The sequence below is a fragment of the Phyllobates terribilis genome, unplaced genomic scaffold (assembly GCF_046119375.1).
Source record: "Phyllobates terribilis strain yellow unplaced genomic scaffold, ASM4611937v1 Scaffold_3__8_contigs__length_932513732, whole genome shotgun sequence".
NCBI lineage: Eukaryota > Metazoa > Chordata > Amphibia > Anura > Dendrobatidae > Phyllobates > Phyllobates terribilis.
The window spans coordinates 248,984,852-249,002,508 of NW_027362763.1; the positions used below are offsets into that span (position 1 = coordinate 248,984,852).

At 47.3% G+C, this 17,657-nt stretch overlaps 1 protein-coding gene across 1 annotated transcript in view; it reads left to right on the forward strand.

Annotated features, from left to right (window-relative positions):
* The window catches only part of MED12L (mediator complex subunit 12L), a 981,938-nt gene that overhangs the window by 65,318 nt on the left and 898,963 nt on the right, over positions 1-17,657 (forward strand). Inside the window, exon 7 of the mRNA XM_073674721.1 lies at positions 1,072-1,182. Coding sequence (XP_073530822.1) covers positions 1,072-1,182 — 111 coding nt within the window. The remainder of the gene's footprint in view (positions 1-1,071; positions 1,183-17,657) is intronic.

Genomic DNA, 17,657 nt, shown 5'->3' on the forward strand with positions numbered 1-17,657 from the left:
CCCCCTCCCTTATAATGCCCCATGCAGGATGTCACATCCCCCCTCCCTTATAATGCCCCATGCAGGATGTCACATCCCCCCTCCCTTATAATGCCCCATGCAGGAAGTCACATCCCCCCTTTATAATGCCCCATGCAGGATGTCACACCCCCCCTCGCTTATAATGCCCCCTCCACGATGTCACACACCCCCACCCCACCATTTAATGCCCAATGCCCCCATGCAATAAAAAAAAATAAAAAAATCCAATACTCACCTCACTTCTCACGTGCTGATGCTGCTGCCGCTGGTCTGGACTCCTCACGCGCACCGGCATCTTCCCGCTCTGCGCTCCGCTGTGACCGCTCAGGAGAGAGCGCGGTGGAAAGACGTCACCGCGCCCTCTGACCTGAGACGTCACAGTGCAGGAGCGGAAGAGACAGGAGCTGCTGCGGAGGCACGGGGAGGGGTAAGTATTGCGCCAGGTGCTGGGGGCCTAAGTGAGGGGAGGGGAGTCACACTTGCCGTCGGGAGATAAGCGGCCGTAGCCGCTGATCTCCCGACGGTAGCCGCATGGAGGTCAGCGGCGCCTCCGGTCGGGGGACTTATGCTGCGAGCAGCCGGCTGCATCGCCGCTGACCTACGTGCGGCAGATGAGCCGATAACGGCCGCCATCTTTTTCTGAAATGCCGCGTCGCTGATTGGCCGCGGCCGTACCAATCAGCGACGCGGGATTTCCTGGACAGACAGACGGGATAAGACAATTATATATATTAGAACAGTCAGGGCTAATGACCCAAAAATGGTTACAATAACAGTAAAACATCAAGTGAAATTGCTATACCATGTGGAGGGATTATAAACAGGGTAACTAAACGAGACCAAACCACTTGTAAAAGGATGACTAATGAAGGTTTGTTGTTTTCAATCCTTTTGTGAATAAATCTTGCAGTTTCAGCATTGAATGGCTAAACTGAAATATGATAGCTTGGCATTTGCAACAAATTACTACGGGAAGATTACCACAAGGGGGCACTGCACAACTGGAAATGACCTTCACAGTTGCTGTTAGTATTTTGCTGTTTGTTACAGGAAGGTTTGCTAGAAAGGCATGAATACTTAACATGGATGTTGGAAGTGTTGGAAAATGTCCACCCACTGGATGATGAGCTTCTGAAAATCCTATTACCCCTTGTTCTGCAGGTATGTACAACAATACTGAGATATTTTTATCTGATACTTGATTTTACAGTGAAAAGAATCTTATCCTAAGTTGTCAAGAAATGTTGTAATATGTACATCAGTCAAATGCAATTATAACCCAAGCACCTCCAATGAACATCATCACAATGTAATATTACTGTATAGGTAATAACAAATCTAACAATATTTTAAAATAGAATTAGAAAGTAGAATTTACTTCTCCTACCAATCGGAATACACCAGTCTTTTGCCAGCAGTATGGTGCCAGCGCTTTGGCTTTATATTTATTCCTGTACTTGACCTTTGATTTTTAATCAATGTCTGTATTTTGTTTCGAGGAACATTAGAAAAGATGACAAGTCTGGAAGAAATCCAAAATATGCAAAAGTCTGTCATTTTTTATGTCTATCGTAATAGACACAACAGTTCAACATCAAGATAGATTGGTCATGTGTATAACATATTGAGTGTAATGAGTTTGACCTCTTCAAATGCACGCATCGATAATTAGACTGGTGCGTGGCATTGTAAAGTTTGTAATGCTTTGTTGAGTGTTCATGTGTTCTCTATGGGGAGAGTGGGGTGAGTTGGTGTCGCGCTCCTCTGGCCATGGCTTATTGGCTGTGACAGCAAAAGGATTGGAAGTTTGAGGTCCCCACGCACAATAGATGGTTGTTGAATTCTGACAAATTGGTAGGTTTGACCAACATAATCTGATGTGTGTCGAGTCCCTCTCTGGTCACATAAAAATGGTTGGGATACAGACACTCAGGTTAGATAACAATTGGCTGAATATTCATTTGGCTGACTGCTATCTCCCTTGACCTCCCCATACACAGGAGTGGTGAGGCTTGGTCAAACATTTTTTGTGTTCTCTATTAAAGAGTAGCTGCCATTCTCCTCTGGCGGCGGATTATTTTGAGGAAGAACAAAAGGATCTGCTGTTGGTATTTCCCACGTGCCGATTATTTTCTTTCCTAACATCATCTGTCAGGGGAGAGTCGGGAAACTCCCATACACATTAGACTATCGGCGGGTTTGACCGACTTTAGTATAATATGTATAGGGGCATTTAAAGGGGTATTCCCATCTCCAAGATCCTATCCCAATATGTAGAAAGTGTAATAATAACAATATTAGCAAATGCCTCCAATTAGAAATGTAGTGTAGTTCTTCTGATTCGCTATGTCACTTTCCTCATGTGCAGGCATTGCAAGACCTTAGGTATCCATGGTTATGACCAGTAGCATTTAACTAACTGTCACTATATCAGTGGTCACAACCATGGATACCTAAGATCCTATAATGCTGGCACATGAGGAAAGAGAAATAGTGAATCAGAAAAACTATACTGCATTTCTAAGTGGAGGTACAGTAGTGTTCAAAATAATAGCAGTCCAATATGACTAACCAGATTAATCACTGTTTTTGGTATAAATTATATTACCACATGTCAAACAATTTACCAGTTGGTGCAGTAGATTCTAAGAAACCCAACAGTCTCAGCATTCATGATCTGCATGTTTTTGAGTCTGTGTATTTGAATAATTAATTGAAAAGGGGTTTGTTCAAAATAATTGCAGGGAGGAGGTCAATTAGTGAGGTCAATCATTCTGTGAAGAAACAGGTGTGAATGAGGTGGCCCTTATTTAAGGGTGAAGCCAGCACATGTTGTACATGCATTTCTCCTTGAAAGTCTGAGAAATATGGGCCGTTCGAGACATTGTTCAGAAGAACAGCGTACGTTGATTAAAAAGTTGACTGGAGAGGGTAAAACTTATAAAGAAGTGCGGACAATGACAGGCTGTTCATCTAAAATGATCTCCAATGTTTTAAAATGGAAAGCAAAACCAGAGAGACGTGGAAGAAAACGGAAGACTACCATTATTGCACCTTAATGGGGAGGGTGCAGCTGTGCTGGGGGAGAAAATGGCTAGAAGGTTGGAGGAGTGTTTAAACTAGGGATTGGGGGGGAGGGTATTCATTTTAAAGGTGGAGAAGATAGTGCAGATAGTGACCTGGGCACAAATAAAAAAATTGGGGGTGGGGTTAGAACAGTCAATAAAGTATAAGGAATAGAGGTACAGAGAGATAAATAAAATGCATGTACACTAATGCTAGAAGCCTCACCAACAAAATGGAGGAATTAGAATTAATTTTGTTGGAAAATAATTATGACATGGTGGGAATATCTGAGACATGGCTGGACGAGAGCCATGACTGGGCAGTTAATTTACAGGGCTATAGTCTGTTCAGAAATGACCGTACAAACAAGCGAGGGGGGGGGGGTGTTTATATGTAAAATCATCCTTAAAACCAGTCTTGCGGGAGGATATATGTGAATCTAATGAAAATGTAGAGTCCCTGTGGGTGGAGATAAGGGGAGGGGGAAAAAATAATAAATTACTGATAGGGGTTTGTTATAAGTCTCCAAAAATAATGGAAGCAGCGGAGAATATCCTCGTAAAGCAAATAGATGAAGCAGCGACTCAAGGAGAAGTCATTATTATGGAGGACTTCAACTACCCTGAAATACATTGGGGGACAGAAACATGTAGTTCAAGCAAAGGTAATAGGTTTTTGACAACTATGAGAGACAATTACCTTTCACAACTGGTTCAGGACCCAACAAGAAGGGGGGCACTGCTAGACCTAATATTAACCAACAGGCCAGACCGCATATCAAATATACGAGTTGGGGGTCACTTGGGTAATAGTGATCACAAAATAATACGTTTTCATGTAACCTTTAATAAGATATGTAGTAGAGGGGTTACAAGGACACTAAACTTCAGGAAGGCAAATTTCCAACGGTTGAGAGATGATCTTAGTGCAATAAACATGGAGGATATCCTGAGACATAAAGCTACACAAAGCAAATGGGAGACATTTATTAACATCCTGAATAGGACCTGTGCACAATATACAGTACAGACCAAAAGTTTGGACACATCTTCTCATTTAAAGATTTTTCTGTATTTTCATGACTATGAAAATTGTACATTCACACTGAAGGCATCAAAACTATGAATTAACACATGTGGAATTATATACTTAACAAAAAAGTGTGAAACAACTGAAAATATGTCTTATATTCTAGGTTCTTCAAAGTAGCCACCTTTTGCTTTGATGACTGATTTGCACACCCTTGGCATTCTCTTGATGAGCTTCAAGAGGTAGTCACCGGAAATGGTCTTCCAACAATCTTGAAGGAGTTCCCAGAGATGCTTAGCACTTGTTGGCCATTTTACCTTCACTCTGCGGTCCAGCTCACCCCAAACCATCTCGATTGGGTTCAGGTCTGGTGACTGTGGAGGCCAGGTCATCTGGCGCAGCACCCCATCACTCTCCTTCTTGGTCAAATAGCACTTACACAGGCTGGAGGTGTGTTTGGGGTCATTGTCCTGTTGAAAAATATATGATGGTCCAACTAAACTCAAACCGGATGGAATAGCATGCCGCTGCAAGATGCTGTGGTAGCCATGCTGGTTCAGTATGCCTTCAATTTTGAATAAATCCCCAACAGTGTCTCCAGCAAAGCACCCCCACACCATCACACCTCCTCCTCCATGCTTCAAGGTGGGAACCAGGCATGTAGAGTCCATCCGTTCACCTTTTCTGCGTCGCACAAAGACACGGTGGTTGGAACCAAAGATCTCAAATTTGGACTCATCAGACCAAAGCACAGATTTCCACTGGTCTAATGTCCATTACTTGTGTTCTTTAGCCCAAACAAGTCTCTTCTGCTTGTTGCCTGTCCTTATCAGTGGTTTCCTAGCAGATATTTTACCATGAAGGCCTGCTGCACAAAGTCTCCTCTTAACATTTGTTGTAGAGATGTGTCTGCTGCTAGAACTCTGTGTGACATTGACCTGGTCTCTAATCTGAGCTGCTTTTACCCTGCGATTTCTGAGGCTGGTGACTCGGATAAACTTATCCTCAGAAGCAGAGGTGACTCTTGGTCTTCCTTTCCTGGGGCGGTCCTCATGTGAGCCAGTTTCTTTTCAGCGCTTGATGGTTTTTGCAACTGCACTTGGGGACACTTTCAAAGTTTGCCCAATTTTTCGGACTGACTGACCTTCATTTCTTAAAGTAATGATGGACACTTGTTTTTCTTTACTTAGCTGCTTTTTTCGTGCCATAATACAAATTCTAACAGTCTATTCAGTAGGACTATCAGCTGTGTATCCACCAGACTTCTGCACAACACAACTGATGGTCCCAACCCCATTTATAAGGCAAGAAATCCCACTTATTAAACCTGACAGGGCACACCTGTGAAGTGAAAACCATTTCCGGTGACTACCTCTTGAAGCTCATCAAGAGAATGCCAAGGGTGTGCAAATCAGTCATCAAAGCAAAAGGTGGCTACTTTGAAGAACCTAGAATATAAGACATATTTTCAGTTGTTTCACACTTTTTTGTTAAGTATATAATTCCACATGTGTTAATTCATAGTTTTGATGCCTTCAGTGTGAATGTACAATTTTCATAGTCATGAAAATACAGAAAAATCTTTAAATGAGAAGGTGTGTCCAAACTTTTGGTCTGTACTGTATACCCTTTGGGAATAAACATGCTAGAAATAGGAGGAAACCACTATGGCTAAATAGAGCTGTAAGGGGCGCAATAAGTGACAAAAAGAAAGCATTTAGAGAACTAAAGCAGGTAGGTAGTGATGAGGCATTAAATAAATATAGAAAATTAAATAAATTATGTAAAAAAAAATCAAGGCAGCAAAGATTGAGGCAGAGAGAATCATTGCCAAAGAAAATAAAAATAACCCCAAAATATTCTTTAACTACATAAATAGTAAAAAACTAAAAAATGATAGTGTTGGCTCCCTTAAAAATAGTCTGGGTGAAATGGTGGATGAGGATGAGGAAAAAGCCAATATGCTAAATGATTTTTTTTCAACCGTATTTACACAAGAAAATCGCATGACAGAAAACATGATTAGTGATAACAAAAATTCTCCATTAAATGTCACTTGCTTAACCCAGCAGGAAGTACGGCGGCATCTAAAAATCACTAAAGTTGACAAATCCCCGGGCCCGGATGGGATACACCCGCGAGTACTGCAGGAATTAAGTAACTTCATAGATAGACCATTATTTTTAATCTTTAAAGATTCCATAATAACAGGGTCTGTACCACAGGACTGGCGTATAGCAAATGTGGTGCCAATATTCAAAAAGGGGACAAAAACCGAACTTGGAAATTATAGGCCGGTAAGCTTAACCTCTACTGTGGGTAAAATCCTGGAGGGTTTCCTAAGAGATGCTATAATAGAGTATCTGAAGAAGAATAACCTCATGACTCAATATCAACATGGGTTTATGAGGGACCGTTCCTGTCAAACTAATCTGATCAGCTTTTATGAGGAGGCAAGTTCCAGACTGGACCAAGGAAATGGAGTGGGTGTTGTGTATATGGACTTTTCAAAAGCTTTTGATACGGTTCCACACAAAAGGTTGATACATAAAATGAGAACAATGGGGATAGGGGAAAATATATGTATGTGGGTTAAGAATTGGCTCAGTGATAGGAAACAAAGGGTGGTTATTAATGGAAAACACTCAGACTGGGTCTCAGTTAACAGTGGGGTACCACAGGGGTCAGTATTGGGCCTCCTTCTTTTTAACATATTTATTAATGACCTTGTAGGGGGCATACAGAGTAATATTTCAATATTTGCAGATGACACTAAACTCTGCAGGGTAATCAATACAGAGGAGGACAATTTTATATTACAGGAGGATCTATGTAAACTAGAAGCTTGGGCTGATAAATGGCAAATGAGCTTTAATGGGGATAAATGTAAGGTAATGCACTTGGGCAGAGGAAATAAAATGTATAATTATATGCTTAATTGTAAAACACTGGGCAAAACTGTCACTGAAAAAGACCTGGGTGTATTGGTGGACGACAAGCTCACGTTTAGTGGCCAGTGTCAGGCAGCTGCTGCAAAGGCAAATAAAATAATGGGATGCATTAAAAGAGGCATAGATGCTCATGAGGAGAACATAATTTTACCTCTATATAAGTCACTAGTTCGACCACACTTAGAATACTGTGTACAGTTCTGGTCTCCGGTGTATAAGAAAGACACAGCTGAACTAGAGCGGGTGCAGAGAAGAGCGACCAAGGTTATTAGAGGACTGGGGGGTCTGCAATACCAAGACAGGTTATTACACTTGGGGTTATTTACTGTGGAAGGCTTAGGGGTGATCTTATTACTATGTACAAGTATATGAGGGGACAGTACAAAGACCTTTCTACTGATCTTTTTACTCTGAGGCCTGAGACGGGGACAAGGGGGCATCTTCTACGTCTGGAGGAAAGAAGGTTTAATCATAATCACAGACGGGGATTCTTTACTGTAAGAGCAGTGAGACTATGGAACTCTCTGTCGCATGATGTTGTAATGAGTGATTCACTTTTAAAATTTAAGAAGGGCCTGGATGTCTTTCTTGAAAAGTATAATATTACAGGTTATATATACTGGATTCCTTGATAATGCGTTGATCCAGGGAACTAGTCTGATTGTCGTATGGAGTCGGGAAAGAATTTTTTTCCCCAATGTGGAGCTTAGTGTTTGCCACATGTTTTTTTTTTGCCTTCCTCTGGATCAACATGTTAGGCTATGGGTTGAACTAGATGGGCTTAGTTTTTAAGGTTGAAGGAAGACTATGTTACTATGTATTATAATAGATCGAAGAATAGCCAGAATGTCAAAGGCTCAGCCAATGATCAGCTCCAGGATAATCAAAGACAGTCTCAAGTTACCTATGAGTACTGTGACAGTTAGAAGACGCCTGTGTGAAGCTAATCTCTTAGCAGAAAGTCCCCGCAAAGTCCCACTGTTAAAAAAAAGACATGTACTGAAGCGGATACAATTTGCCAAAGAACACATCAACTGGCCAAGAGAAATGGAGAAACATTTTCTGGACTGATGAAAGTAAAATTGTTTTTTTGGGAGCAAGGGCCACAGATATTTCTTCAGATGACCCCCATACTCTGCATTCAAGCCACCGTACACTCTGAAGACAGTGAAGCATGGTGGTGCAAGCATCATGACTTGGGCATGTTTCTCTTACTATGGTACCGGACCTATTTACCATATACCAGGGATCATGGACCAGTTTGCATATATTAGGGTATGTGCACAAGATCCTTTTTGGCAGCGCTTTTAACGCAGCATCCTTGTGCTGCGTCCAAAGCGCTGCACGCAGGTGAATCTGCATGTGTTCATTGAACACATGTGGATTCACCGCATCCTTGATATTGCACTGTGTAAGGCAGCACTAGTCATCATAATGGGGGATACTCGCTGCACCGGGTCAATTAATGCACACCAGCAATGTCTTTCCGGTTTTGACACTTCAGCAGTTTATTATTTTGTCATAAACCGCAGTTCACACATATAATGTTCACGAGCCCAAGTGGCAGACAGGCCCACTTGGCTCCAGGTACAGCCTTCAGCAAGGTAATACTATAGCAATGTCCATATAAATGTCCATATAACAAAGTGTATTACCTTTGCCGGGTTTAGCTGCTACAGTCCATTTGGTTTGCCACCACTGTGGCTTTGCGGCTTCCCAGATGGGGTCTCTAGCCGTCGTCCCTCGAAGGCTACTGGTATGTCTTTCACACTCACAACATCCAGCCTGCGCCTTTCAGGAATCTTCAGCAAGCCTCTGCCTTCCAAGGCCACTAGCATCCGCTCACAGGATCCAGTCTCGACCTTTCAGGCTGCCAGGCTTCACTCGGCCTCACTAGGCCTCACAAGAACGTTGTCCCACACACACGGGGAACAGGCCTCACGCCTCTCTCACCTGTCTCAAATTACCAGGGTTTTTATATCCTCCAATACACACACACATACACACAGGACCTGAGCTGATGTCACAGTCAAGTGTTCAGACCTTCGGTGTGCAGAAGGACCTGTGTGATGACCAGTCAGCTGAGGGGGAGGTACATGGTCAGTCAAAACACACACTGAACCATTAAAGGAATGCCAAGCAAGGCGCTGCATTACACCTGATAGAATTTCTCTTGCGGATACTAGCGTATGTCCGTCTCCACGGGTGAGCCGCAGGAGCACGGAGACGCATAGTGGCCACTGTGCTCTAACATCTGGCCTCTGCGGATAGCACGCAGCGCAAGTGTGCTGCATCCAATGCGCAGCATTTACTGACCGTGTGCACACACCCTAGTTAGCACAATCTTTTAAAATAGGTCAACAATATCAGTTGATGGGTGCCCAACACCTGGCACCCCACCTTCACTCCTTGAAGTTATTAACTCTGTGGTTAGAAATCTTGAACTGACCTAAAAAGCACAGTTCAATGTGTAGTGGCTGCTCAGCGTGGAAGGAACAGCGGTCAGCGGTCGGCTGGCCTTGCACACCATGCGGCTCCAATGGCTGCTACAGACACACAGCCCCTGAAGCACTGCCAGCTTCCTGCTGGGCACAGCTATTCTGTGATTCTGGCGCCATCTAGTGGTGGCCAGGTGGAAGTAGCAGTAACTGCTTTAATGGCAGAGCACACAGCTCCAGTGCATAATCCCCCACACGGCCAATGTTCTTTTGGGTTTGGACTACAGACTATGGCAGGGACACAGGGCGGTTGCCTAGGGCAGCCTATAAGCCCACAATTTTATCAATATACCAGCCAGGGTCAACACGGGCAGCAGACAGCTGGCCCCAGAGAGGTCCGGGGTGCATCGGTCGCCAGGACACAAAATTCAACAACCGGAACGGCTGGGCCAGTGGACTGACTCCAGGATGCAGGACAGACATCTGCTGGGATCACAGCACCCAGGCAGCCAGGTTAGGCGTCTCAATTTTTTAATGCTATTCCTTCACTAATGGGGTCAGGGGGAATTCGGGGGGACCGTCGCCGGTAGCAGCTTGGCTTGGGAATTTTAATATGGCAGCAGCTACGGGTGTGGGAATTCAGGAGGGGAGGGGTAGTGCATTGACGGGAACTAATGTGGGAATGGGGAACCAAAGCCAGTTTCAATTAATGGTAGTCAGTCCTGCTGCAGCTGCGGGATCGGGGGAGGGGGCTTTCATGCAGGCTCTGGGTGGTGACCAGGGAAAAGAAAAAGATAATGAAAAGGATGAGGCGCCAAGATTGGATGATGCCGCAAAGGGGGAAGTTTATGTATGTTTTGAAGCGCCTTTGGATGCACATTTGAAACAGGAGGTGAGGGAAAGGATTTGGAAAGGGGTATATGTCGACATATTTTCCTTGCTGCCATTAGAGCGTTTTAATTTGGATAAATTGAAAAGAGATGATTTAAAAAAAGATGAGGAAAAAAGGAGGTACCGCTTGATTCCTAGGACCTTCATTAACTGGCTTCAGGTTTTTGCAATTTTGGCCAGTGTAATAGGGGAAAGAGCACTGGAGAATTGTTCACCTCTTTTCTGTTATATGGACGCCATAGGGGAAGCATATAGGGTTTACGGCGGCAGGTTTGGCTCAGATATGATGAGCAATTCCGTCAACGGAAAGCGGTAAGGCCCAGCATCCGCTGGGATCACAAAGACATTGCTTTGTGGATGAGAGTGACGGCCCCGTCAAGGTCGGGACTAGGGAGTCAGTTTTTTCCCGGGGCACCAGGGGGTAGGGACAGTCCGGTCACTCAGTGGCACTACAGAAGGGATTATGTTTCAGTTTCAACGATGGGTCGTGCAAATTTGGGAGCAAATGTAAATTTAAACATGGGACATCAAAGTGTTTTAGGAGTAGTCAACCAAGAGGTGGGGACAGTGCTAAAAAAAGGGGTGACCCCAGTTCGACTAATAGAGATGGAGCAATTTCTAAGTAGGCATCAGGATAGGTCAGCTGCCACATTGTTAAGGGATGGCTTTAGGGACAGTTTTAAAATCCCGGCGTCCAATAGTGTTTTGGGACCATGTAGAAAATATCTGAAGTCTGGAAGCCAGTTTCCAGCGGTAGTGGATGAGAAACTTAGAAAAGAAGTGAGTCTGGGTAGGATGGCAGGGCCTTCTGTAGAGATGCCCATGATTAATTTGAGGGTTTCGCCTCTTTGGGTAGTCCCGAAGAAGGAGCTGAACAAGTTCAGACTTATTCATCATTTGTCATTTCCAAAAGGTACATTAGTGAATGACGGAACAGATCCTGATTTGTGTTCGGTCTTTTATACTTCCTTTGACACGGTGGTAGAGTGGGTGCATCATTTTGGAAAGAGTGCACTTTTGGCAAAAACAGACATTGAAGCAGATTTTCGGCTTCTTCCGGTACACCCAGATAGTTTGCATTTAATGGGTTGTTTCTGGGGTGGGGAGTTTTTTGTGTATCGTTGCCTTCCTATGGGTTGCTCTCTTTCCTGGTCATATTTTTGAGACCTTCAGCACTTTTCTAGAATGGGTAGTAAAAGACGTTTCTGGTTTAAAGGCTTGCATCCACTACTTGGATGATTTCTTGTTTATTGGCGCAGGGAACAGTTCTGAGTGTTCTATTCTATTACGTACAATGGAGAGTGTGGCAAAAAAGTTTGGCGTTCCTTTGGTGGCGGAGAAAACGGTTGGGCCAGTTACAGTTTTGAGTTTCTTAGGTATTGTGATTGACACGTTAGAAATGGAGTGTAGGCCAGTGTAAAAGGTTTCAGATCTGCTAGCTGAGGTAGTCAGTGCGAAGAAATCAAAAAAGGTGACATTGAGAGAACTTCAATCACTATTGGGAAAATTGAATTTTGCATGCAGGATTATGCCCATGGGCAGAACCTTCTGCCATCATTTGTCTTTGGCTACGGTGGGGGTAAAGTCGCCCCATCACTTTATCACGCTTGGTAAGGAACTGAAAGATGATCTCAGCATTTGGGCAAAAGTTCTCGAATCATACAATGGGAAATTGATGTGGATTCAGTCGGTGGCTAGCGTGTTTGACCTGGGTTTGTGTATCCAAGTAGACGCAGGAGTGGGTTTTAGGTTATGTTTCCAGGGCTCAGAGTTGGAAGAGATGTGGCCACAAACATGGCTTGAGCTAGGCTACAGGTTGACTAATGTTCTGTTATACATTTTTCCTATTTTAGTAGCCCTTTCAGTTTGGGGTGACAATTTCAGAAACAGGAAAATACGCTTTGTTGTGAAACATGAGGGTGCATTGAAGGCGGTTAATTTGTTGACGTCAGCTTCTCCCCCAGTGGTCAGAGTCTTGCAACGCTTGGTTCTTTTAGGGTTGTCATTGAACATGTGGATTGTAGCTGAGGTTGAAAAAGGGGTTAATGATTCAATTGGTCATAATGTTTCTTTTTTGCAGCGGAAACAGGCGTGGAATACAACAACAGAACAATACCACGTGGCAGGAGTGCCCGGTAGATCTATGGAGAATCCCTTCAGGGCAGTGAAGGATTTAATCTCTTGGTCATTAACGGACAGGACTTGGGCTAAGTATGAACAGGCTTAGAAGATTTGGGAGGAGTGGAAAACAATTATAGGTGACAGGGTGGAAGAAGAGAGGAATAAATGGCATCTTGGCTGGTTTAGCATTTGGATTTAAAGCAAGGGGAGTTGAGAACCAGACAAAATCATTTTTAGTTAAGCAAGCATTAAAAGGTTGGAGGGAGGGTGTAACATACCTGGCGGCATCCTTGCATAGTGGTCCATCTCCCACTGTGCAAGAGCGCGCACTTGATCTCCAGTCCAGAATGTCTCTCTGGCTTCTCTCCATGCTGTCTCTTTGTGTCTGTTTCTGCTGCTTAAGGGCGGCGCCCGATCACTTCCTGTTTCTTGTACCTGCTGTGGGCACACCCCTTGTGCGTCCTCAGCCTATTGCTGTCTGTCTCCTGGTATTTAAACCAGCTGCTCCAATTAACCCATGCCTGAGCATTGTGTTTCATTCAGTGTGTGCTTTCACTCTGAAGGTGCCAGGTCCCGTTCTGTGTTCTCTTGTCTGCCTATCCTGGAGGCTGTATTTCCAGGCCTGTCTGAACACACTCCTAGCCTGTTCCTCCCGCCTTCTAGGGGCTGATTACCTAGACCCGCTCCTGTATCTTGTCTGAACACGCTCCTAGCCTGTTCCTCCCGCCTTCTAGGGGCCGATTACCTAGACCTGCTCCTGTATCTTGTCTGTCCTGTCTGAACACGCTCCTTGCCTGTTCGTTCCGCCTCTCTGGGGGCCGTATTCCCAGACCCGCTCCTGTATCCCGCTGCAGTGTCGGTCTCCTCCGTACACTCAGTTCCAGTCTGAACTCTCTCCTATCTTTTACCTGTTTTTTCTGTATGTCCGTTCCTTTCCTTTTTCTGCAGAGTCTGAACTCGTACCTAACTCCTGCTTGTTGTCTCTGTACTCCCGTTTGTGAGTTTGTGGTCCACTCGCTACTTCACTGTAAGTACCCTGTGGGTATCTGGCTCTGCCTTTCCCTTCCTGTCTGTTCCGTGTGAACTGGGCCCTGTCCCCCCTGCTCTGCCTTGCTCACCGCTCTGGTGGTTCTAGCCTGCTCTGCCTTGCTCACTGCTCGGCAGCCTTGCTCCGCTCTGACCCTTTTGCTCACTGCTCCGGCAACCTTGCTCCGCTCTGACCCTTTTGCTCACTGCTCCGGCAGCCTTGCTCCGCTCTGACCCTTTTGCTCGCTGCTCCGGCAGCCTTGCTCCGCTCTGACTCCTTGCTCACTGCTCCGGCAGTCTCGCTCAGCTCTGACCCTTTGCTCACCGCTCCAGGCTGTCTCGTCCTGCTCTGCTCTTGCTCACCGCTCCAGGCGGCCTCGTCCTGCTCTGCTCTTGCTCACCGCTTCTGGCGGTCTCGTCCTGCTCTGCTCTTGCTCACAGCTCCTGGCGGTCTCGTCCTGCTCTGCTCTTGCTCACCGCTTCAGGCGGTCTCGTCCTACTCTGCTCTCGCTCACCGCTCCAGGCGGTCTCGTCCTGCTCTGCTCTTGCTCACCGCTCCAGGCGGTCTCGTCCTGCTCTGCTCTTGCTCACCGCTCCAGGCGGCCTCGTCCTGCTCTGCTCTTGCTCACCGCTCCAGGCAGTCTCGTCCTGCTCTGCTCTCGCTCACCGCTCCAGACGGTCTCGTCCTGCTCTGCTCTCGCTCACCGCTCCAGGCGGTCTCGTCCTGCTCTGCTCTTGCTCACCGCTCCAGGCGGTCTCGTCCTGCTCTGCTCTTGCTCACCGCTCCGGGCGGTCTCGTCCTGCTCTGCTCTCGCTCACCGCTCCGGGCGGTCTCGTCCTGCTCTGCTCTCGCTCACCGCTCCGGGCGGTCTCGTCTTGCTCTGCTCTCGCTCACCGCTCCGGGCGGTCTCGTCCTGCTCTGCTCTCGCTCACCGCTCCGGGCGGTCTCGTCCTGCTCTCGCTCACCGCTCCGGGCGGTCTCGTCCTGCTCTGCTCTCGCTCACAGCTCTGGGCGGTCTCGTCCTGCTCTTCTCTCGCTCACCGCTCCGGGCGGTCTCGTCCTGCTCTGCTCTCGCTCACCGCTCCGGGCGGTCTCGTCCTGCCCTGCTCTCGCTCACCTCTCTGGGCGGCCTCACTCTGCTGTGTTTGTCCGCACATCTGTGGTTCTGTTCCAGAGTCCCAGTGTGTACTGGGTCCTATCCCGCCTGTGTTCCTACCTGCTAGTGCCTTCCTGTCTGCACTCTAGCCGTGCTTGCCTGTTCCCCCCTGCCTGCATGCCTGCCTGCATAACAGTCGTGCCTGCCTATTCCCACTAGTCTGTGTGCCAGCCTAACCAGTCTGTTCCTGTATTCCCCTGTGTGGGTCAACAGCCGTGTCCGGGGTCTGTCCTGGAGTAGCACCTGGTCCCTCTGCTCGGTTCCTCCTTGGTGCACTGGCGTCGTATGCCGTCGTGCGACCCTGGTCGGATCGGGTGAATACCTAGTTACGCCCCTCCAGGCATTCACTCTCCGGCACGGTCCAGTGGAATCACACGCACACGCCGCTCAGCCCGGGCGTGTGCATTACAGCATGCTCAGGCCATGGTTCCCGTTGAGCCCCACGGCCTTCACTCTCTGAGACGTTTTCCAGTGAATACGTGCATTAAAAATAAATTAAAATTTTTTTTTTCTTTAGCTGAGTTCCAGGCGAAGTACGCACCCGTCCAGATGGATCTTTCTGCACTCGTTCCTGCGGATCCGCCACGTTACTATGGGGATCCAAGACTGAGTCGTGCATTTGTGGAGCAATGCATGCTACACTTCTAGGCCTACCCTCTCTATTTTCCTTCCGATTGGGCTAAAGTGGCCTTTATGATTGACTACCTGGCGGGTGATGCCTTGAAATGGGTCACTCCCCTATGGGATCCTGTCGTAATTGACCTGCAGGCCTTCCTGGTGGCCTTTCGTATGGTCTTCGAGGACCCTAACCCTGAAGCCCCTGCTGAAGCTTCGCTTCCCAATATCCCGGAGCAGCCCCGACGGGTAATGTGTGTGGGTAGCGCACTAGTCCTCCTGCCCGAAGAGACTACTGCCCATCCAGACTCCACACAGGATGACTACGCTCTCCGGAATACTTCTCACAACCTCAAGAGGCAGTCCAGACGTGCTTGACGTAGAGACAAGCCGTCACGCCAGGGTCTGTCCTCCCTGAGACCTCCTGACCCCAACCTTGAAGTCCCTACTGAAGCTTCATCTCCCTGTATCCCGGAGAAGCCCCAAGGGGTAATGTGCGTGGGTAGTGCACCAGTTCTCCTGCCCGAAGAGACTACTGCCCATCCAGACTCCACACTGGAGAACTTCCTGCACCCGGCATCAGGTGCTTCACCCACTTTAACCAGTGTGCATGTCCAAGGATGCTCCGAAGCTGTGATTACCTCCGAGTCTGTGCACCTCTACTACTTGGCGGAGGACCCCCTGTTGCCTCCTGAATCCTCCGGGATACCACTCGATGACAAATGGAGAGAGACTTCTCTACACCCGGTACTCGATACTTTGTTCGCTCCGTCTTGTGAGCCTGACAATGGGTACCCCAAAGTGGTAGTTACACCCGAGTCTCTACACCCCTCCGACCAGGCGGAGGACCTCCAGTCGTCTCCAGAACCCTTCGGGGTGCTACCTGGTAGCGAAAGGACAGAGACTCTCCTATACTCTGTACCTGATACCTCGCTCACTTCGTCCAGTGAGTCCAACCTAGTGTACTCCGAAGCAGAGGTTACCCATGAGTCTCTACACCCCTCTGACAAGGCGGAGGACCTCCAGTTGTCTCCAGAACCCTTCGGGGTGCCACCTGGTGGTGAATGGACAGAGACTTTCCAATACTCGGTACCCGATACCTCGCCTGCTTCGTCCAGTGAGTCCGACCTAGTGTACTCTGAAGCAGATGTTTTCTCCGAGCCTCTACACTCTTCTGAGCCGGCGGAGGACCTCCAGTTGTTTCCTGAATCCTCCGGGGTACCACCAGATAACAAAGAGACAGTGACTTTTCCTCATCCTGTACCTGATAACCCGTCTATTTCTTCCTGTGAGTTTGACAAGATGTACCTCGAAGCAGAGATTACCCCCAAGTCTCTGCTCCCCTCCAACCTGGGGGAGGGCTTCCAGTGGTCTCCTGTACCCTCTGGGGTGCCACCTGAAAATATGTGGAGAGAGACTTCCTTGTGTGCTGTTCCTGGTACTCCACCCGTTTCGTCTGTTGCTGAGGATGGCTGGATAGGAGGTAGCATCCTAGCTAACCAGATGAGACCAGTTTTTCCTGTGGACAGTGGAAGTGATCTCCTTGAAGTGAAGGATTGGCCCTCGAATTCCCTGCGGAAGATTCTGGCAGGCCTGAAGAAGAGGGGGCGTAAGGGGGGAGGTACTGTAACATACCTGGCGGCGTCCTTGCATAGTGGTCCATCTCCCACTGTGCAAGAGCGCGCACTTGATCTCCAGTCCAGAATGTCTCTCTGGCTTCCCTCCATGCTGTCTGTTTGTGTCTGTTTCTGCTGCTTAAGGGCGGCACCCGATCACTTCCTGTTTCTTGTACCTGCTGTGGGCACACCCCTTGTGCGTCCTCAGCCTATTGCTGTCTGTCTCCTGGTATTTAAACCAGCTGCTCCAATTAACCCATGCCTGAGCATTGTGTTTCATTCAGTGTGTGCTTTCACTCTGAAGGTGCCAGGTCCCGTTCTGTGTTCTCTTGTCTGCCTATCCTGGAGGCTGTATTTCCAGGCCTGTCTGAACACGCTCCTAGCCTGTTCCTCCCGCCTTCTAGGGGCCGATTACCTAGACCCGCTCCTGTATCTTGTCTGTCCTTTCTGAACACGCTCCTTGCCTGTTCGTTCCGCCTCTCTGGGGGCCGTATTCCCAGACCCGCTCCTGTATCCCGCTGCAGTGTCGGTCTCCTCCGTACACTCAGTTCCAGTCTGAACTCTCTCCTATCTTTTACCTGTTTTTTCTGTATGTCCGTTCCTTTCCTTTTTCTGCAGAGTCTGAACTCGTACCTAACTCCTGCTTGTTGTCTCTGTACTCCCGTTTGTGAGTTTGTGGTCCACTCGCTACTTCACTGCAAGTACCCTGTGGGTATCTGGCTCTGC